Genomic DNA, 22,999 nt, shown 5'->3' on the forward strand with positions numbered 1-22,999 from the left:
GACATTGGTGAATTTAGCCAAAGACAATAATAAAAAAAACCCACATAACTAAAAGTCAAAATAAACAAAAAACCAAACAGAAAATGTATGAATTACTGCCTTTGATTATTGTCTCTAGAAGCTTCATAATTCCCAGGAAATGGAGAATAAATACATGAATCTGCATTTAATGCTCACCAGGAAACCTAATGTACTTTTATTACTCTCCATCTTGAAACATGTTATTTTAGAGCGTAGTTGCTGATGGTCCAGGAAGTATTCATTCAGGTTCTGCAGGTACCCAAACCCACATCTGAAAGTCTAAGGTTTAATTTGACATAAAAATCTTTAAATTCAAAGCCATTTATATTGTATTTTTTATAACTCAAGATAATCTAATTTGGCATATAAACTCCATTTCAATGAGCCTGAAACTTGTAACTTCAAAATAAACATAATTGACCAACTAAAACACAAACTACATGTAAAAAGTCCCAAACTGTTTATTTTCTTAGCATCCATTTCAATTTATTTATACTAAAATCATCAGCATTTCTTCTCCTTTACATAATGCAGTCTGTTCAATATACAAGTATCAATAAGCAGGATTAAAAGATCAGAATGGCTTCGTCACACCTGTGTTAAAGATTTCCCATATCCTATTATATTAAAATATTTTATATATAGAGTCAGTATTTAAACAGGTTTAATAATAAAAAGTGAGTTCCCATACAAGGCAATTATGGAATTTAATCAGATTGGGAGTCTCATAAATTAAACAGGAGTCAGAAAATAAAGAAAAACAGAACAGCAAAGTCGTAGAGGTGTTCTGAAAAGTCCAGAGAGAAAAGATGGCGGACGAGTTTCTGGAGGACAGATCTGACCGACCGGACCTTTTCCCCGCCGCCGAGTCGGCACATTCCAGGCAGCAGAGACCGCCGCGTCCGTCCGCCTCCAGCTTTAGAGTCTATGCTTTGTTCAACAATTATAATGACTTAAAAAGGAAAAAGAAACACACTCTCCTTCAGGAACATTAAGACGGCCAACGCTCAGCCGCCTCGTAAGCCCACTAAGCAGATGCACTCACATGAAGACCAGTTTGATTTGGTAGTGAAGACAAAATGTGCTTTTTGAACAGAAACACTAGAGACCGCCTGTTCTGCATCGACACCTCGGTTCGACAGCATTGTTCTGAGGAAAAGAAACACTGATTCATCCGATAAACGCCATTATGATCAACATGGACTTCCAGCCGCTGCCTTCTCCAACGCCGACTCAGCCGGCCGGAGAAAAGGCAGAACCCAGTTCCTCTGTCCGACCGTCACAGATTCTGATCCGACGTTCCCGCTCAGGTTTTTCTAGAGGTGATGGCGGATCGCAGCTGGAGTGTGTGTAGAGCGCTGCCTCTTTCTGCCCCACACACACACAGACATCCTAACACACACACACGCATACACACGGTGAACGTCCTTTCTCCGACGCGCCGCTGCTGATTATTTGGAGATTTGCTGCTGCAGGTGGAGCAGGAACTCGTAGTAGGACAGAGCCGACTCCGTCCGGTCTTCGATCATGTTCTGCAGGAAGTGAGGCTTCAGCTGGCTCTCGTCCCTGAGCAGGAAATTAACAACAGGAAGATTCCTGCTCAGTGCTGCTTTTAGCCAACATTTAAAGAGCTTTTATTTTAAAAACAAGAAACTTCTCTATTCCTGTGAACGGCTCCTCCTTAAACTTTTCCACAATAAAACTCAAACACCACACTTTGGAGACAAAAACAATACAAGTTCACTATTATATGATAAAATGTATTATTCTTATTAAAATATTTTGATAGTATTCCACATTCTACTAAACTTGGCAAACTAAAATATAACAATTTTATGTTTCGAAACGTCTGACACCAAAACACTAATTTAACAAAAAATAAAAATAACTGTTTAATGAAAAACATGTAAGAAGACCAGTAAGTCATTGAGCCATTAAGAAGAATAAATATTCATTAAAGTCAAACAAAACAAATTGTTACGATAAACAACCTTCCTCTCAAATTAAACGATTAAAACACAAAAATTGTAAAAATGTTTTCTGGCATTCAAAATACTCTGTGTATAATTTAATTTAATGCAGAAGAATGATTTTTTTTTACAGCCGTAGAAATGTAAGACCTGCAGAAAAGCCTCTTGCACATGAGCCAAACAGGAAGTCGGCCATCTTGAATTAAAGATCAGATTTTTAGACATTTTGGCCGTTTACTGGCTCCTTTCCATCAGATTCATTTCTTGCCAGATTATAAATCTTTCTGCAGCATTTGTTCAGTTATGGCCGAACCAACCCAGCCAAACATCAGTGGCAGTGCCGGGTCTAGTTTTACGTCTTTTATGTTTAATTCACACACATTTAAAAGCCAGCTCTTATTTTTAAAACTGACTGAAGTTGTATTTTTAATTTCACCTGCGAAAAGACTTAAAAAAACTAAAATGTTTTCAAATTCATGCCTAAAATGTCTGCCTGGGTCTGTCCAGTCAAGGTTTTCCCCAATAACTGTAGAGTTTGTAGCAATTTGAACAACAGAGGTCCAAGACTTCATTAATAACAACAGATACTTTGTTTTGAATCATTTTAAATCAAAACCCACCTGATGATGTGGAGGGAGGGGAAGAACGGCCGCTGGTCCCTGAGCCAGCTGACGAACGCTCTGGTTCTCTGGGACTCTGCAGTGTCCAGCTCTGGAAGGAGATACTGCAGAGGAGAGCAACAGACCTTTTAAAATAACAAAAGATAAAACCGAGTTACAGCATCAGTCTAGTGACTCGGCTACAACAGGAAACGGTTCAGAGTTTAACTTGGTGTTAAATCTGGCAGAGACCACAAAGTCCTGCTGATGTTTAGTGAACATTTCTACACCAGGCAGGCCTTAGCGCTCCAGAAGCTAAAGAAAAGATAAAAACGGAGGGACACATGGATGAACGGATGGAAGGAAACCAAGGAAATGAAAAGCAGAGAAAGGTGAAACGACGAGATGTGAAAGAAGAAAAATGACGGTAGATCCAGAAAAACAAAAGGAAAGATGAAGGGAAGAATGAAGGAAGGACAGGAAGTAAGGAGACTGAGAAGAGAAGGATTGGTGGGAAGGAGGAGAAGTTTCAAACTGTTGATAAATTATTTTATCATAAAATAGTTTCTTTTTCCAACAGCTGGAAAACTTTACCAGATATTTATCGTTCAGTTTGTAGAGCAAAAACTAACAGCAACTATTCAGCAAGAAACATTAGCTGTAAGTCAATAAATCCTTAAAACTGATATAAAAAGCTTTAGTTCCACTGGCAGATTATTCCACTTATAACATGCAAAATGTGTTAAAACTAAAATAATCTGCCAGTGGAACTAAAGTTTTCATATCCGTATTTACTGACTTAAACTAATGCATCTTGCTGAATAGTTGCTGCTAAGTTAGTTTTCTCATATTTCCAATGTATTCACAGATATTTTCTCTACAAACTAAACTGAATTTACATGGTAAAATTTGTGTTTTTGCAGTGCAGTAACCCTGCCGCTGTCCTTATTAAAAGAAGCTGCATCATCGTTAAATGTTGTTTTTCCTACCAGCTTCTCCGGCACGGCAGCGTAGCTGGAAACTCCCAGGACTTGAGAGAGGAAGTTTTGGTGGCAGTTTCGTCCGATCCAAAGATACATGACCTGGATTAAAGACACAGGCGTTACGGTTTTGACCCGGTTCAACAGGAACGTTTCTCCTTCCCTCTAAACACACCAGCCCAGCGTCCAGGAGGAACGCTCCCTCCCGGCTGAGCTTCTCCACCGACAGCTGCAGGACTCTGGGCTGGGGGATCGTCTGCTCGCCGATGTTCAGCGCTCCCTGAGGACGATGGAAACCAGGTGAAAACAAAGACCCGCAGCGAGCGAGATGAAGATGTTCGGCTTCCTGAGCCGCACCTCGTCGCTCAGGTCGTCCAGGCGGTACAGAGCCGGGTGGATCATCAGCATGGCGAACGCCAGCGGCTGGTACTTCAGCTGGTACATGGCGAACACTCGCTCATCCAGCCGGGTGCTGGTTCCGGTTCTGAAGGCTTTCTGCAGGGAACGCACAAAAACACCAAACAGATTAATATTACAGATCAACCAGGTTTGATTTCAGGAGGTTTAAGTTGCTTTAAAAACACAAAACTACAAAGTTCTGAAGAAAACAGTCAACAAATGAACAAACGTTACATTTCGAGCATTAAAACCATAAAATGCTGATTGATTATGTTTTAAATCAGCTGTAGCTGGTTTTTACCCTGGATGTAAAGGAAGTCAGTGTTTCGGTTGTTTGACAGTTTTCTGGAGGTTTGTTCCAGATTCGTGGAGCACAGAAGCTGAATGCAGGTGGCCTCACAGCAGAAAGGCTTTTAGGTCAAACCGGCTGATTTAATTTATCTGGTATGTAACATTAGTGTGCTTCAATTTCCTGATTAATTGCCTTCATCACTTTTTATTGACGTAATTTATCGCACTGGGAGTTTTTATGCGTTTTACGTGCTGAGGCTGCTTGAAGTGAAGCAGATTTCATGGATATGTGAACTTGAATGAACACAGAAACGTACGGGCGGATGGATCCAAACGAAATGTTCAGCTGAAGAGCTGCTCAGGTGAAGCTACAGAGGAACTCGGTTCTTTTGTCTTTCCCTTAAAATTTATCTAATCCACAATCCAACAAATCCAAAATGTTTCAGGTAGGAGAGCTGGATAAGGAGCGAATCGACACTTCATCACTGGCCAGACGTAAATAAAAATCACTTCTGATGTTGGAGGTTCTGAAACGTGACTTTTGGTACCAACACTACAGGTGGAAGCAGAGCGGACTGTGAGGCGGTACCTGTTTGAGCAGAGCCAGGATGTAGAGCGGGAAGAGGCGCAGGCAGGCCGGAGCCAGCAGGCCGGGCTGCTGGATGGTCAGCGCAGACTGCCGGTACGAGGACAGCGAGTCGATGGCGGCGTTGGTCATGGCGTCTCTGGCGTCGCTCAGGCTGGACGTCACAGAGCGGTCCACAGCTGGAAACGAGACAGACGTCAGGAAACGCAGACGGTGGTTCCCATTAGATATTTTCTGGAAAAGGTTTCAGCTTGGAGAGAGCGGGATTTCCTCAGAGTTTGGTAGTAACTGCACTCTGCCGTCCTCCGGATTCTAATTAAATGATTTTATTTCTTCTTGAATCTCATCCGGTTGGATCTGGTGAGTAATGGCCATAAATGGATAAATAGTTTTTAAACGGTTAGCTTGTTTTGCAAACAGAGGCTCCAGCATCTACTAAGTTTATTCGGCATCGACAGACAAACCGAGCAGAACAGCAGGCAGGTCTTAGTGCCACAGCTAATTCACAGCACCAAGATGCACAACATGTAAAGACAGGTTCACATTTTTATTCTCACTTTATTTACTATTCAATAATTATTATATCGATTTAGCATAAATGTTGTTTATACCTTTTGATTTTAGTTTGCAATGAGTTCTCCAGTGGAAATATTTTATCAGGTAAATATTATAAATGTTATTAATCTGATGTTGAATATTTTAGATATAAATTTTCACCACATCCTCTCTTGATAAAAAAACCCCCACAGTTATATTTTTATATTAATGCCATCAAATTTGATTTAAAATATTTTCTTGCAGCAGAGTCCTCCACGGCTGGACGCTTCCTTCTTTCTTTTTCTTGTCAAACTTTTCTGTTTCCAGCTTCAGGATCAAAACTTTCTTCCTAAATTTCTTTTCTGAGACAATAAGAGTTATTTCTGTCTTCTGTCTGCATCTTTGATAAATTATTTTAACTTGTATTTATAATAATGATGGAAAAACAAATTAATTTATTTTTTTATATAAATGTTAAGATTTAAAAATTTACTTCCCTCCAACTTGGAGGCTCTCTAGCGCCCCCTGGCGGCCAAACACTGCCTTAATGTACTGCTTTATGTTTAGTTCAGGTAGAAAAAGTGGTTGCGTGAAGGGAGTGGATATTTGTGGCGGATTAAGAGAAGAGGAATAACATCATGAATTCAGCGTCTGCGCAGCTTGGAGGAGTGCGTACCCATGCAGGCCAGCAGCCCCGTGATGGCCTGAACGTCCGCTCCAGCAAACACATCCGACAGAGAACTGACCACCGGGAGGCACATGGTGTGAACCCGAATCCTCCTCTCTCCTGTGAAGGGAAGACATTTTGTTTCATAAAAACAGGAGGGAAAAAAAATTGGAGTTGGACTTTCAAAATAAGAGCTTGTTCTCCAACCTTTGCTGGAGGTGTAAAGCAGAGCAGCCTGGAAGGAGACGACCTGCATGTCGTCCAGGTTTTCCTCAATGGACATCTGGACGGCGAAGCCGGCGTCCGGGTTGACGTTGGGGAGGGACAGCAGATCCGTGGAACGCACAAAGAAGTTTCCGTGGAACGTGTGGATGGACAATCCTGCAGGGAGAAGAACGACAACAAGCTTTATTAGTTCAGCTATTTTCCAGCAACAAGGCAGAGCTCTGCAAGAATTAGAAGAAAAACTGAAAAACTACACTTTAAAATGTTCAAAACAACTCAAATTACACTGTAAAAAATTACTGGGCTGCAGCTAACGATTAGTAATCGATTAATCGTATAAATAACTGCAGATTGTGCAGATTTTCCATTTACCATACAAGCCCATTTTTACACAATATTAGAGATGGATTAAAAGATGCAAATTAGCAAATAATTCAACTACTTTTCTGAATAATAAAAATTAGCAGAAGATGCATCTGCAGCTAAAAAAATTATTTGCAAACATATTTACAGGTTTTTTTTTTATCTTAAATGCAAAATGTATTAATTTTTAAACGGTTTTCAGTTAAATACTATTCTGAGTGTGTTGCTCTTTTTTGGGGCGTCTGGATAGTCCAGTTAATAAATTGATTAATTGGTTGACAATGATTTCAATAATCACCATTGCTTTAATTAATTGTTTCAGCCGTTAAGCTAAATTAGGGATTTTAAAGTCTAGAATGAAATAAAAAGCTGGGAGATTTTCTTGCCTTTGGTGCATCGTATTCTCATGACGGCCTCAAAGCCGATTTTTCGCGTTAAGTATCTCTTCAGATCCCTCTGGAAGCGCTCCACCTGAGCCGGGTTGTGCTGATGGTGATAGGAGGGGTAGTAATAAACGCTCCCTGCCGAGTATCTGGATATGCATCCTGAGAAATGGGCAGCAGCAGGAAATGTTTCAAATTAAACTCAGTCTTGGCACCAAAACATGCATTTTAAAACCGCTGGTTGTGGTTTTCCTCACCAAGCGTCGCCAGGTCACAGTACTGAGCGCTGAGCAGAAACAGGTCGACTGCCACCTGCTGGCCGGAGCAGTCCAGCGCCAGCTTCTTGTAGAAATCTGTTGCTGGGGATAAATGCTGGACGTCCTGGCAGGAAATCAAAAATACCAGCCAGTCAGCAATTTTTACTAAGTTTCTCAGCTTTAGACAACGCACTCAATTCAATATGGCTGAAAAACCACAAAGACCTGTTGTGTTTCTATTAAGCTGATTTATTTATTGAATTGTAGACCATTAGCAACATGCCAGATCTGCCCCCAGCTTCCTGCTGAAGGGCAAAAAGCTGCTTGCCAACGATGGTTTAGCTGCCAACATAGCGAGTTAGCTCCTACATGAACGCCTGATGTGGACAGAAATAAAAATGGACAGAAGAATCATCTTTTCACCCTCCAGCGTTGGGCGCATGTGTGAAACTTCGAGACAGAAACATCATGCAGGGATCAACACATTCTGCAGCAACTTGGGATCTACAGAGCTACACCGAGTTTCCCCCAGTCTGTACCTTGGCAGACGCTCTCTGGTTGGGGTCCTCTCTGGACTGCAGCGCCCCCACGCCCAGGTTGGGCAGCTGCGTCTGAAACACGGACATCCGCCCTCCGGTGGGAGACAGCAGCTTGAAGGCGGCCTGAAGAGCCGAGCCCAGAGCAGACTGCGTCTCCATCGTCTTCTCAAATAAGTTTGGCAGACTCTTCAGCAGATCCTGCACAAGCTGGAGAAGAAACAGCCACGTGGTAAAGAATGTAGGACTAAAGACCTATCAACATTTTTCTCATTAAAATTACTTTCTATTCTGTTGAAATTGCCTCTTTATTCGGCTAATATTACAACTATTTCTGTAACTGAAATGGAAATAAAAGCCACTTTTGAAAATATTTTCTATCATTTCTTAACGAAAGCAAGAAATCAACCAGGAAATAAAAAAATTTGAGGTTTTTTTTTCCTGCCCAGTCAAAACATGACCGACTGATGAAACAAGCCGCTTACCTCCTTGCATTCGTTAAGGTTTACTAGAAGGCTGTCTGGTGTTGGTAGAAAGATATCTGTGGATCAAACGTTATGATTTCAATAAGAGCAGAAATGCAGAAGCCGTCCAGCAGTGGCGCTCCGGATGCGGCTCACCTTCGATGTCGGAGACGATGAGCATCTGCGGCTGGGAAAGCCCCTCCTGCAGGTTGTAGAAGTGGATGGTGCTGTCGAAGGTGATGAAGCCCACCTTGGTCCGCGAGTCTCCAGGAAGCCTGAGGCGCAGAAACAAAGCTTTACTCCGGTTTGCCCTTTAAATCAAAGACTTTCTTGAAAACGTCTAAAACATGAAGACGGTAAACATCAGAACCATGAACCTGCTGACGTCGGGTTCCATGTGAATAAATAAGAATAAACCTAAAACTTTGAGCAAACTCCTGGTTCTGATCGGTACGCACGCGTTGATGTTGTCCAGCAGCGACTGGCAGAAGACGCTCAGGTAACCCGTCTCCACGGCGTTGTGGGACACGTCCAGGACGAACAGGTAGACGGCCGGCTGCGGCGGCCGCAGCTGCAGAGGCAGGCAGGGAGAGTTACTGACAACAAGCTGCAACCACAGCAGCAAATTACAGCTACAAGCAAACTTCTGATTCATTAAGAGCCTCAATAAAATGGACGTCCATCTTTGTTTAATTTTCTTTTTTAAATGGCATCAGACAAAACAAAAACAAATATGTGTGTGTGTGTGTGTGTCAGAGTTACAGGTTTGATACGTTTCCATGGACGTTTATTGAACTGGATACAATTAAAATTTGTTTTTCATACTTTTTATTTCTACAGTCAAGTTTCCATTTCATTCCCTTATTTTATTAAAATAATTATTATTTTATTAATTTCCCACTTTAAATATTTATGATTATAGTTTCAACTCTTAAGGATAATTATATTTTTTCTCTCTACCTCAGCATTTAGTTCCATTATTTTCTTATATTTATGATTTTACTTTGAACAATTATGAGAATTTTAACATCTTATTGTATTTTTATCTCCAACTCAGGATTTTATTTATTTCTGATATTTTATGTCCATTTTTTCTGTATCTTAGTCGTTACGATTTTAGAATAATAATTTCATTATTTTACTTCCATTTGTTATTGATGCATTAAAAATGTTTCCCATTTAAATGCATCTTATTTATTATTTCTCTTTTCAATATTTCTGATCTTATTTTTAGCATTTATAAAGATTGTAGATTTTTTATTTCTACCACAGAATTGAGTTTTATTTTATATTTTATAAAAATACCTAATTTATTTTATATTGGAATGAGTATCTACTTTATAACATTTTTCTTTTTGTGATTTTATTTTTAAAATCTGATTATTGAGTTTTTATCTACATCTTATAATTTTTATGTCTGAACATTTTCTCAGCTGCATTTATCTTATTTTCTTTCTTTTCATGCTCGTTTTGTTTTGTCTGACATCATCACCGCCGCCCTCATGGAGGCAAACGCTCAGTAAAAACAGGCTTATTAAAACGACATTAATGCAGTAATAAGAAGGGATTTTAACTCGCCATGTATTCTGAAGGAGCGATGAACTCAATAGTGGCATTCTGGACTTCTGGTCTTTTGTGCGGTTCGCCGTACGACCTGCTGACCGGGTTATACATAAACTCCTCTGGGACTAAAACACAAAAACATGAAATCCATTAAAGGTCTCACGTTAAAATGAACATTTCTGAGAATAATGCTGAGACAAAACGGATAACAGCAGTGCGACTCTAGACATTTCCTTACCATCATTTACTCGATAGCACAGGTTGCATTTCCATCTCCTCTGGTCCAGAAAGGAAACAAACGGGTTGATGTAGGTTCTGCAGGACCGACACCGCACTATGGTGCTGGACGTCACCACAGGAAGCTGCTGCATTCATATACACAGAAGAAACCAAATGAGTCGGTTTGTGTTCGGTTTTGTCCCAAGTTGTGAAAACATCAGTTTGTTTTCAGTTTATTCAAACCAAACTCATGTTTGATCATTAAAAGCCCAATAAGTGGCGTTTATATCTCACCAATTAATCAATATTTAAAGCTGCAGCTCTCTTTACCTCATCATGCTTCATTTAAAAAATAATCCAACAATTTATTTCACAAAATTTCTGAAAATATGAAAAACATCATTTAATTATTTTAAAGTACCTGATAAAGTAAAACTAAATTCAAAATGCTTCAGTAGTTTTATCAATGGAAAAAGTCAACATGCATTTTTCCATGAATATTAAGGAATTATTGACCAAAACCAGCTCATTTATCTTGCTAAAAAGTTATTTTTGTCCTAGGATATTTGTGTTTTTGTAATGCAGTGACGAAGTTCAGGCTGGTTAGAATATTTTTCCGCACTTTAAATGCCAACAAGTTGAAGTTTGCTCTGCCTCTTTTTCTTCCAAACTGTCCCTCCCAAACATGGCCAGAAGTGAAACCAGTTTAATCCCCAAACGACTCAGAAACGAGTCCAGACTGAGCATGTGGGCATCAGAAGGGACCAGGGAGTTACCGAGAGGTCTTTAAAGGGGTGCAGCAGCAGGCCCAGCGGCAGCTTGGCTTTATTCAGCACAGACTGTGTCTGAGGGATGCTGGTCAGCGTGCAACGGAAAACCCTGGAGGAACAAACAGGACGATCAGAGCCAAAGGCGTAAACGCAGCAGGTGCTGCATGCGGTCCGTCTCGTCTCACTCTGGGCTGCAGTTGAGCTTCTGCAGGTCCTGGGTGAGGCAGGGCGTCGGGGCGGGGACCGGCGCTGGCGGCAGCAGGTTCCTCTCCTGCAGCAGGTTGACCACTCTCAGAGCCTCCGGCGTGCTGGACTGGAGGCTCATGGCCGCCATCGACGGGCTCAGCTGGGCCGGAGCGGGACCGGGACTGGGACCGGGACCGCCAGGCTGCTGGGAGACGGTGAAACTATAAACTAAAACTGAAAACTAAACAGTTTATATTCATATTATTGGGTTTCCAGAAACATTCCTCTGTACGGCAAGCAGTTTAACATAAAAATCAACCTCACTTACATTCCAGACATCAGAAAATACTTTGACTAGAAATATTAAAGTATGTAATATTTTGACAAGACAAAATACATATTTGATATTTCTGATTATATTCTGTTATAAATGAAGTCAGATTTACCATTCAGTTGCATGAAGACTTTAATTAAAAATACATACAATTAATTACTGATCATCTTAAATTATGACTCATCATGAAGCATTTTTACGATAACATGCTTTCTGTTCCAAATAGATATCTTAACTTATTTTTAATTTGGAGGTTATACATGTATTTTAGAGAGGAGGTCTACGGAAGAGGAACCGGGTCACTGAAAAAAAACTTCACAAGTCGGACTTTAATCTGACACCAAAAGTCAAAATTCTGAGAAGAAAAAATAAGAAAAATCAGAATTTTGAGGGTAAAAAAATGTAAATTCTGAGATGAATTTACATCTCAGAATTTACTAAAAAACTACTTTGTCCCAATGGAGCTCCTGTAGACAGGAAACTGCTTGCTGTTGTCAGGCACTTCCCAAATGGCCCAAATTAGGGCCATTTGGGAATTATTTTTTTCCCAGATGGCCCTAATCCTCCTCCGTAGATATGTGTTCAACCAGCGCAAATTAAATTGCTGACATCTTGAAAGCAAATAATGATTAACTGAAGCAATATCTGGTTTTTGATTAGTGAATATTCCTTTTAAGACATTTCCAAATAAATTAGATGTTTCTTTCATTAGGTGACTTCCCTATTTCAGACATCTAGTCATAATGATGTCATCAATATAGTGAAATTTGTCAAATTGTCCCAGATTTACGAAGCATTTTGAAATTTCACAGAAACGATAAAAAGGATTTTTGAAGATGCTCCATCTTCAGCAGCACTTTTAGCTTTTCAGAGCCGATCTGCGTGAAAATGGCCTGAACTGAATCTGAGACTCACCTGTTGGTATGGCAGAGGGCCCTGAGTGTACGGCTGCGTGGCGGCTTGGAGCGCCGGGTGAAGGGAGGAGGGAGGCGGCGCCGAGGTGTTCTGGTACCCGGGAGGCAGGGACGGGTAGTGGCCCAAATGCCGACCGGGCGGGCCGGGCGGAGCTGCACCAGCTGAGGTAAACAACAAAAACATTTAGACCAGGAGGACCAGTCACCTGTCCCAATAAATCAACTAGCTGCATAAATAAATTTATCTCCATTTGATTCATGGCTTTTCTCTTCAGTCTGTTGTTTTGGCTGCAACTAAAACTTTAAGGATAATTTTATTTACAGAGACTTTATAATTCATTTTATTTGCCATTTCTGTTTTGTTTATTTTGGATATTTAAAGTGTCTTCCAGTTGTAAGCTTTCATCAGCCTGGCGGGCCACCAGGCTTTATTTGCCTCCCACCAGGCTAAACATTGTACCTTCCAACGGCCTCAGCTGGTTTCTGGGGGAAATCCTGATGAGAATGTAAAGTTTGATGTTTGAGGATGTGTTCTTGCATTATTATGCCATCACCATTATATTAATTGTCTCAAAGTAACATTATTGGTTATTGCAATAATCTCTGGGCTGATTTATGGAAAAATGTTATTTTTACAGGTCTAATCCTGAGTAGCAGAGGAAAAAACACTTATGCTTCACATTGATCCGTCTATTATCACTGGGAAAGCAGTTTAAGAAAAAAAAGGCTCTGGTCATTTCATAAAACTATAAAGTATTTAGTAGAAAAGCTGGTTGGCTTCACAGAAGATGTAAAAACAAGTCAGCCAAGTTATCCTTTACTAGAAGTATTTTTAATCGATGGTAATGAAGGTTAGATAAAAGAAACAAAATGTCTGAACGTTTTCCTGCTGTAGCTTGGCGAATGTGGTTTGTGTCAGAGGCAGAGGAAGCCTTACCCATTCTGTTGTCAACGTGATTGTAGCTGTTTGGTGCCTGTGGGCCGTTTCCTGCCACGTCTCCTGGAACGAAACAGCAGAAGGGATTTCACCTGTTAGACACCTGAATGTTTCCGAGGCGATAAAAGCTGCAGATGGACTCAGGCTGCAACGATTAATCGATTAGTGAAATAATCAGCAACTAATTTATTAATCGATTAATCATTAACTGGAGAACGCAGAAAGAAAGAAACATATTCAGAGCAATAATAAATCCAAAACCGTACAAAAACATGTATATTTTGAATTAAAGATAAAAACAACAATCAGCATTTTTAGTTTGATCTGGTTCAGATTCTGTGATTGGATTTTAAAAGGCCTGTCACAATAAGCAATAATCAATCCATTAATCATATGACAAATTAAAACAAGATCAATAATTTCCATCTGCATGATTTATCACTTTTCTTTTTCTAACAAAAACTGGATGTTAAAAGTTTCCAGTCTGGTGTTTTGGCCTCAACTAAACACTTTTAAGGGCAGTTTATTTGTTGTTTATTTATTTTGGATATTTAAAATGCTTCAGTGTTAAATGTTCATTAGAATTTAAAGTTTATCGATCTGAGAATCTGGTCTCAAAGATCGATAACATAATTACAATTATGTCACTTGAAAATGGTTTCAAAACAACAATATCATCATTTATCATGGTAACTGCAGGGGAAAATTACTGTCGGGGACAGGCCTAATTTTAGGCAATGAAATGTTTATTTTCTTATTTCAAAAAGGGACTGAATTATTATATTTGCATTTCTTATACTGTATAAGAAATGTGCAGAATGAGCCAATTTTTAAAATATTGATACTAAAATAACCGTTGCAGCCCTAAACAAAGAAACAATAAAGACAACTATGGAGACTAAAGGTGGCTGAAACTTTGGGGGCTCATTTAAAGACAATCTGGTAATAAAACAAAGTGAATCGGCTGAAGTTTGACCACCAGAACACAGGATGGAAGATGAACAGCAAACACAGCAACACTCATGACCTGGCCACACCTGGACATTCAACATCTCCTTCCTGGGTGTCGGGCTCAGCGGGGGGCCGGGCGCTGCTGGCAGCCCCCCAGCACTGAGCTGGCCTCGATAAGGAGGGGGAACAAAAAGAGGGACGGACAAGGTCAGGACAGAAGGAGCTGTCGATTTATAATCAGAGACAAACTGGACCTGCTTCATGAAACCAAACACCGGATCCAGATGTGATCAACAACCACATGAGCGCTGCCGTCTACAGTTCACTCTGCTCCCAACACAACCCATTATCTACCGGTCACGGCTTCCAGACCTAAAGTATTCACACACATTTTAAGTCACAAACACATGTGAACTTTGATGTACGTTAACAAGACAGACCAACTCAAGTCTGTACATATTTGTGATGTAAAAAGAAAATTATACTTTTAAAGTGTGCTAATTAAATCAGAACTTCCTAGTCACAGCTGCGACCTCCCACAGACTGAAACCCTGAGACTTTTCTGGCCAAAACCTTAAACTCTGTCAGACTGGAGGAAGAGCATTTCAGTTTTTAAGTTCTGGTCCGACTTTAACAGAAGCTGCAGGTCTGAGTCTGGTGGATTTCTGGTTAAAATATGTTTGTTTTTCATTCAGTGGGAAGAAAATCCTGAAATTTGACTCAAGTAAGAGCAGAGATACTTCAAAATAAAATTTAGGTAAAAAGTACAGTGTAATACTTTTTTCCCCCAAAAAGTTACTCAAGTAAATGTAACTGAGTAAATGTAACTAGTTACTACCCAACTCTGGTAAAATTGGGACCCGAGTACAAATGAACACCACACTTTTCAGATCACTTCATATTCTACTCTGTTCTTACCAATCCCTAAGACTTCCAATAAAAAACATTCAATTTTTAACAAGTTAAAACTTTATGAGCAACCAGTGGGACTGAAACCGAGCAGATCTAAACCCACCATCAGCTTTGGGAGGCGGAGGTGTGCCGGTGGTTCCTGGGGGCCCAGCAGGGGGCGCCGTGGGTTTCATGGTTGGTGGAGGACCATAGGCGGGCCTGTTGGGCTGGTATGTGTGGGGAGGCAGAGGGTTCATTGGTGGAGGGGCGGAGCCTGGAAAGAATTAAACATTAATAACTTTTTCTGATCATCTTCGACATTTTCCCATAGAGAAAATAAACTATTACATTTTTCTAAATAAGATATCTTATTTATTTAGAGGGGAAAAAAGCTACTGTCACCCATTAGCTTATTAAAACATGATTAAAAAATACTATATTTTAGATTTTTATTTTATTTTATGTTTGTTGAAGTTTATAAATCAAAATAAGACATTTATTAACTTTAATATGCAACCTGTCATGATAAATTTTGAAATATTATCGCTTTAAACAATAACATCATTGTTTTGCATCTATTTTAGACTAATAATACCAGAATAATTCAAGTACAGTGTCTCTAGGATCAATAAACTTTAATTTCTAAAAATATTTAACTCTGGAACTGCAAGACATTTTAAATAATCAAAACAGTCAAAATGATAAAAAAAAAAATAAAATATATTAATCATCAGGCTCAGACAGGGAAAAACAGGCAAAACCGCCAGTTAGGACTTTTGTAAAATAATAAAAAATAATGTTTACACCACAAACTACTGGGTGCTTTGTGTTAAATGTCTTCAGCATCTTTCAAAACGGCGGTTTGTCAAAAATGTTAAAGATTAAGCAAAATACATACCTCATCAGATTATTGCTTATTCGTATTGGAGTATAAAAGAAGTTTCAATAAGATTATGTCATAAATCAACTTGTGTAAACACCAAGACACCAGAATAATTTTACTAACTTTATAATCCAATGCTGGCCCAGAGTGACGGTTTGGTGATACTACGAACTAAAAAACTAAATACTGACAGATTATTAACATAAGAACCAAGCTTTCTGCATCCTGCAGTGGATTCATGTGCTTCAGCAAATAATAATCACAACACTCTCAGCAAACTTTATGCACTGTGGGCAGAAATGACGCAATCTGTGATGTGCAACAGAAGTTGTTTGTCTCCGTTTGTGGCTTTTGTTTCCTATTTTCATGACAAATATGTGAAACAGAAGCTGAAAATAAAACATGCCCTTTTTTAAAATATGAGATTTTAATTCTGATCAGAGTTTGATCTGGACTTTGTCCAGAGATAGACTGAACGTGTGTGTGTGTGTGATGGGAGGGCCAACATGTTCGGTGTTGGAGCAGAGGTCAACGTCCAGCTCCAACGTATCAGCCTGCAGATACGAGTATCTGCAGCTCATGTCAGACGATCAGAGTAATTACAGTTTTTGTTTTCAGGTTGTGAGGCGGTTTGAGTCGATCAGCCCTGAAAACTAAACATTATTATAAAACACAGTGAAGCAGGGGAAGATAAAACTATCCGCTTTAATAAGCCTGTCGCAATAAATCAGTTAATTATAAAACAAATTTCCATGAACATGACTTATTGCTTCCTTTCCTCTTTTTAAAACTGAATGATAAACGTTTTCACTTTGGTGTTTTGGTCTCAACTAATCTTTTTTTTTTTTTTTGAAGAAGAAGAATTTTATTTACAGAGACTTCATAATGTATTGTTTTATTTATTTTGGATATTTAAAGCGTCTTCCAGTTCCACTTTTAAATGTTCATTAGAATTTAAGGTTTATTGATGGCTGAGAATCTGTTCTTACATTATTATTATGCCATACAGTTTAATTAATTACAGCTCTAAGTGTCTTGTTAATTCAGCAAATGGCCTTTTTTGGTGTATATCTGATTAATCAATTTCTAAATTAGTTGATTATTTCAATAATCGATTAATCATGATTAATACTTTTAATAATTTCAGCCATACAACATTTAAGCAGCTGGTTTGTGTCCATCTGTAGTTTCATCACTTCTGGTCACGAATATAAAAATGTCTAACAAATCAGCACAATCTTTTCTAGTGCAGATTTTATAGAACATTGTCTTGAGCCTGAATTAGCAGTTTAAGCTAACTGGTTTGGTTTTATAGAAACTGGAGCAGATAATTCATCACTTCAGCCTAAACTGTGTCAGCTGGACTTTGTTTCACCAACCCAGAGCAACTATGCCTGGAATTCAACTGTAAGGAGAATAGTTAGTGGTAGGCCCCCAGCGGTAGGAACCCAGCGGTAGGCCCACACTTATAGACCCCCAGCGGTAGGAACCCAGCGTGCTCCTACCTAGCTGAGTGTATCCGTGTATGGAGGTGGGCGGGGCTCCTGGACCCGGCGGCTGTGTGGAGCTGTGCGACATGAGGGGCGGCGCAGCAGCAGCTGGATTCACATGATTGGGCGCGGGGCCCCGGGGAGCAGCGTACTGCCACGCTGGCGGGCCGGTGTAGTAACCGGTGGAGGTGACAGCAGGAGGAGGAGGCGTGGCCTGAGCTGGAGGCGTGGCCTGAGCCGGCCAGGGCCCTGGGCCGGGGCTGGCGGACTGAGGCGGGGTGTGGGACGGGAGAACGCCGATCTGCGGCCGGGGCAGCAGAGGCTGGGCCGGTGCCGGAGGGTAGGAGCCGACCTGCGGGCCAGGCGGAACCGGCTGGTACGGTCCAGACGGGTACAGAGCAGGGCCGGGGGGGGCCAACACTTTGGCCTGCATCTGGTTGTAGGCCGGCTGGTGGTTCACGCTGTAGCCGACCCCCGACGGCTGCTGCAGAGCAACGGGATTCTGTGACGGACCTGCAGATCAGGAGAGAAATAAATAAAGACTGTTAGGAAGGCACCGACTGCAGTTTACGTATCTTCAACAAGCCTGACCTGCTAATTCACAGTTTGGCTGATACCAATTCTTTGTCTGCAATGTTGTTCAATACCAGTTGTGCACCGACTTATCGGCACTGATTTCCATACTTTTAGGAGATTGGCCGATCTTTTCTGCCTCAGGTCTAAAAATCAGCCGCTGTCGTCTTCTGCTCTGCAGTGAGAGGTTTGACTGACAGACCGGCTCAGCTCAGGTCCAAATGTTGGCAGTTAATAAATATTAACTCAGCAACTTTCTTGCTATATTTAGCAACATTTCAGACAGAAAAAAAATTATATCAGCCAAAATCAAAATTAGCTGGTCAGTTTTTTTGTTTTTTTTTTAATCGGTAACTGGGGATAGAACAGAAAACTGCCATCAGTGAATTCCTACTAAATATAGAAATAAAGACGCTGAGTTGGCAACATCTGTTAAGTGGTTTGGACCTGACCTGGTGAGCCGGTCCGTCAGTCAAACCTCTCACTGCAGAGCAGATGACAGCAGACGATTTTTAGACCTTCGCTGAGGAAGAAAATATCGGCCTCACATGGCAGTATCGGCCCATCGCCCAAAATTAAAGAAATCTGCAGCAATAAATCGGCTGGCTGATAAATCGGTGCACCCCTATTTGTTAAAAATTAAACATTTCTGTTAAACAACGAATCCAAAAACTCAAAAGTCCTCATTGACCCACATTTTAGGGCTGCAACTAATGACTGTTTTAGTAATCAATCATTAGGATAAGAAATCGTCACGTTTTACAGATTTTTTGAATTTAAACCCTTCAGCTGTTTTTACACAATATTAGAAATCCATTAGAAGATACAAATAATAAAAACATTTTTACATTTTATTGGATAAAATGCAACATCATAACATTCATTTTTACCAAAAGATGCATCTGCAGCTAAAAAATATTTTCTAATAAGCTACTGATTATTTTTATTAAATTAATAAATGTCTTATGAAGGTGCTTAATAAAAGATTTGTTTTTTACTGAATTTAAAGCAGATGAAGATAAAAATGTAATTTGAGTCGTTCTGGGTAGAACAGGGCTGCAGTGGCGCGGTTGGTAGAGCTGTTGCCTTGCAGCATGAAGGTTCTGGGTTCGATTCCTGGCCCGGGGTCTTTCTGCATGGAGTCTCCCTGTGCATGGTGGGTTTTCTCTGGGTTCTCCAGTTTCCTCCCACAGTCCAAAAACATGACTGTCAGGTTAATTGTGTGTGTGCATGGTTGTTTGTCTCTGTGTTGCCCTGCGACAGACTGGTGACCCGTCCAGGTGACCCCACCTGTATGCTCCAGTTAATGATTAACTGATTACTAAATTAGTTGACGGATTATTTGAATGATCAATTAATCGTGATTAATTAGATTAATCGTTTCAGCCCCACTACGTTTGGTCACGTACTTTACTGTCGTCTTAAAGTTTCAGCTCTCAGAGTAAAGTTGTGTTTTAGATGCTGCAGTCTGGTCACAATAACTCCAAACACTTCCAAAGAGGTTAAATTCAATCCAAGAATCGCTCAAAAATGCATCAACTGACTGCTGAGCTGCAGCCAAAGGTCTAATCTCCTTACTAGGATTTAATTGAGCAGGATCTGAACCAGCCACAGTGATGCTTTACACCCAATCAAACTATTTTACTGAATCAGCATTATTGGACATTTTCCCCTCAGTTTCATAAATACAGGATATAAAACCTCATCAGATGGATTATCTAAAGCATTTTCAACAAGATGATAAACATTTAAAATTATTACAGTAATAATTTATAACGTAATTGAAAAGGAGTTCGATACCATTCTCCAAGTCTCTCTCAACACATGCAAGAGCAATTACATAAAAAAGGACAATATTCAATTCCTTATTTCTCTGCATCTTTGCAGGACATTTATGAACTAAATCTTCAGGTTAAAACATTTTTCTCATCCAGGACTCTGATACTGGCAATCAGATCATCAGAACAATGCCTCCAGAAATGCACACAAATCAAATCGCAGTATGGGTTTACAAAGGTAAACTGTAGAGATGATATTATTACTGACAAGTTTGCCTGCAAGACTGCCACTGATATGCAGTACGGTTTTTAAAATAATGAATATTTAAACATAATAAATATTATGAAAACTAATCACAGTCACTCATTTGCATCAGGAATCACTCCAAGTGGCTTGTTCTTATTGTCACATTTCGACAGACGCTCAATTATGTCACGAATAATAAAAAGTGTTGGAAATAAAATCTGGAAAAATGAGTCACAGGAAGAAACTTTTGATTCATTTATGATTTAACAGAAGGATTCCCCAACAATACATTTCCTTCTCTTTTTCTGTCCTGATTGACCAAGTTCTGTTTTAAAATTACGTAAAATCTAACTGGAGAGAAATCAAATAAAAATACCAGGTGCATTAAGGCTTGTTGCAATATCAATAAATTAATCACCTGAGAAATTAAAATGATCTCAATAATTTCAATTTGCATGATTTATTGTTTTCTTTCTACTAAAAACTGGATTATAAAGTCTGGTGCTTTTTAATTATCCATTTTATTTGTTGTTTCTTTTGTTTTGTTTATTTATTTTGAATATTTAAAATGTCCTTCAGCTCCAGAGTTAAATGCTCATAAGAATTTAAAGTTCATTGACATTTGAGAATGAGCGTTAATATGTCATTACCGTTATATTAATGGAAAACAACAACATATTACAACTTCTTTATTGTCCAGAAAAAAGAAGAAGGTAGATTTCACTCAGCCTGTATGGAGTTTAGAATGACGACTTGTCGCTGCGCACTGCTGATCAGCTGGCTATCAAACCGTCTGGAAAGTTTTCCAGTGGTGAAAACATGAAGTGCCAGCATTTACTCCTGAGGTTATGCTGGTTTAAAGCTACAACTGGCTAAAGGAGCTAAGTAAGCTCATTTCATAATACTTATGTATTATGACTGAAAATTACTCATCACTGAAACCACTGCTAACTTTTATTTTGTCCTGTATTTTAGCTCATGTGTGCATCAAACTGTTTAAGTGCTGTAATATTCAGCGGCTGTGGGAATAAATCTAGCTTTTTTATTTAATTGCAATGCAAATTTTGTTTGAAATGTTTTGAATAAAGATCGTGATGTTGTGAAACAAGTATACAGCGGCTGATAATACCGACAGGCTCTCATACTGTACACAAACATGACATCTTTATGATGCTTTTAATAGACAGCAGGTGTCAAATTCAAAGCAATATATAAAGATTAATGAGAATTTTGTCTTAAATGAAGCTAGAGAACAATAAACTGGAGATGCATAAAGTCAGCAGTAAAGGAAAAGTTATTTACATGCATCAATAATAGAAGCTGCAGAATGCTTGCATCAGCAATCACTAAGTGTGTGTAGGTTGATTTTTTTTTCTGATCTCAAAGGAATGTGTTTGAAATGTGAAAATAATCTGCACAGCAGATGATGTCTCAGGCTGGAAGAAATCGTGTGGATCATCCCCAAAGTGCCACATGTACAGAGAAAGGCAGAACACAAGTTGCTTCTGTTTGGCTCTATTTTCTGTTATTGCACAACAAAGAACCAGCCAATAAACATAGAGGGGAGCATGGCAGTCTGACAAATTATTCTGGTGAAAACTCCCTGGAGAAAAGAGGAAAAGACGAGCTGGGTGTTTTTGAACAGCTTCAGTCTGGCTGATGAGCTAAAGAGCTCATCTAAAGTAAAAACCAATCACTTTCTGAGCGTCTTGAATATGAATCTTAATGTTTTTAAACATATAACAACATTTTACTGAATAATGACTTCCTTTCCTCAACACATTAAGTTTAATGAGGTTTTAATTAACTGGTCATTTGACACGCATCGAGTCTGAAACCTTTGCACTACCTTCATAATGTTGTAATCTAAATAATAAAACTAATTGTTACAGCTCTAGAAGTCTTCAGTTCACGCTTCAGAAACTATTTCTGTCGTCTTAAATTAGGTAACGGGTCGAGATTAATCATGAGTTAACCTGACAGATCATGCTTACGCTACAACCTCTCCAAGTAAAGCCAGCTAACGGGTAACCTCAGTCCAAAACGTCTCCTGACTCCAGCTAACAGCGTTAGCTCACATGCTACATCGAAACGAACCGCCTTCACACACGTTAAAAAGTTACTCACCGTTCGTGTACGTCTGTCCCGTCCCAGTCCCGTTCTGGGAGTTGAACCCGGCGGTTGACATGTTGAAACAGACACCAGAATCTAATTTAGAGGTTCTCGGGTGACTGCTCTGGAAGCTAGCTGGCTAGCTCTGACCGTCGCGGGCTAAACGCTCAAACCTGTGGCTCTGACGGTGAAAGCTCACAGCAAAGAGCAAAGTCCGAGGCAGAAATCTTCTGCTTACTTTAAAGGTGTTGATTGGGAGGTCGTTTCACTATCAATAAACCATGATTAGTACCCCAAGACCCGGTTCGACAACCCACAGGTTGGTCAACGACGGGCCTGCTCAGAGTAAATCTTCTCCCCTTTCACCGGAAGTTAGGATCACCCAGCAGGATCAACGTAAAAAATGGTTGGGCATGCGCAGTATGTACACGTGGCATTTCCTCCTGTGCACAGGATTTTTTCAGAGTACCAGAAACAAAACGGACTGAGATTTTACTACATCAATACATTCTCCCATCCAAAATCTCAGACCAGCTTCATAACCCTCATATATAAAGACTTAAAAACAGTTTATTCCCAAAAACACCCTGAACTCTCACATGCACCAATTATATGGTGGTCATATGTGTATGCCTGTATACATAAATTTAACTAATTTAATACTGTAAATATCACCATATTCATGTTTATGTTGTATATATTTCTTACAATGTTTGCACTGTTTTGGTGCTGGCTTTGATCTCATAGTACATATGTACAGTGGAAAACAATAAATTATAATCCAACCTACTAATGGCAACCTGTAGAATATACAATATTTTCATGGCTAAGGTAATGTAATTTAAATTCAATTAAAACACACTTTATTACTTC

The 22,999-nt window shown here is 39.7% G+C and overlaps 1 protein-coding gene across 6 annotated transcripts; it reads right to left on the reverse strand.

Moving 5' to 3' along the window:
- Positions 1–460: 460 nt before the first annotated feature.
- LOC106940935 (protein transport protein Sec24A-like) lies at positions 461–22,518 on the reverse strand. 6 transcript variants are annotated; one of them, XM_015023827.1, is made up of 24 exons: positions 22,142–22,518; positions 17,432–17,929; positions 15,168–15,317; positions 14,239–14,316; positions 13,202–13,264; positions 12,266–12,426; positions 11,016–11,218; positions 10,837–10,939; positions 10,080–10,206; positions 9,857–9,966; positions 8,737–8,849; positions 8,435–8,553; positions 8,300–8,355; positions 7,818–8,024; positions 7,279–7,402; positions 7,025–7,183; positions 6,258–6,431; positions 6,060–6,170; positions 4,850–5,025; positions 3,928–4,065; positions 3,746–3,850; positions 3,580–3,672; positions 2,612–2,715; positions 461–1,587 (listed from the first exon to the last, which is right to left on the reverse strand). In XM_015023827.1, the coding sequence occupies exons 1-24, from the start codon at positions 22,200–22,202 to the stop codon at positions 1,473–1,475; spliced, it is 3,348 nt and encodes a 1,115-aa protein (XP_014879313.1). In that variant the 5' UTR covers positions 22,203–22,518; the 3' UTR covers positions 461–1,472. The 6 variants fall into 6 exon arrangements, with proteins under 6 accessions (XP_014879313.1, XP_014879314.1, XP_014879312.1 ...); XM_015023828.1 differs by having other exon boundaries at positions 10,080–10,203; positions 11,016–11,221; XM_015023826.1 differs by having other exon boundaries at positions 11,016–11,221.
- Positions 22,519–22,999: the final 481 nt, after the last annotated feature.

Source organism: Poecilia latipinna, unplaced genomic scaffold (genome assembly GCF_001443285.1).
Source record: "Poecilia latipinna isolate Pla-1442-1.1 unplaced genomic scaffold, P_latipinna-1.0 Scaffold3425, whole genome shotgun sequence".
In the NCBI taxonomy this organism is placed as follows: domain Eukaryota; kingdom Metazoa; phylum Chordata; class Actinopteri; order Cyprinodontiformes; family Poeciliidae; genus Poecilia; species Poecilia latipinna.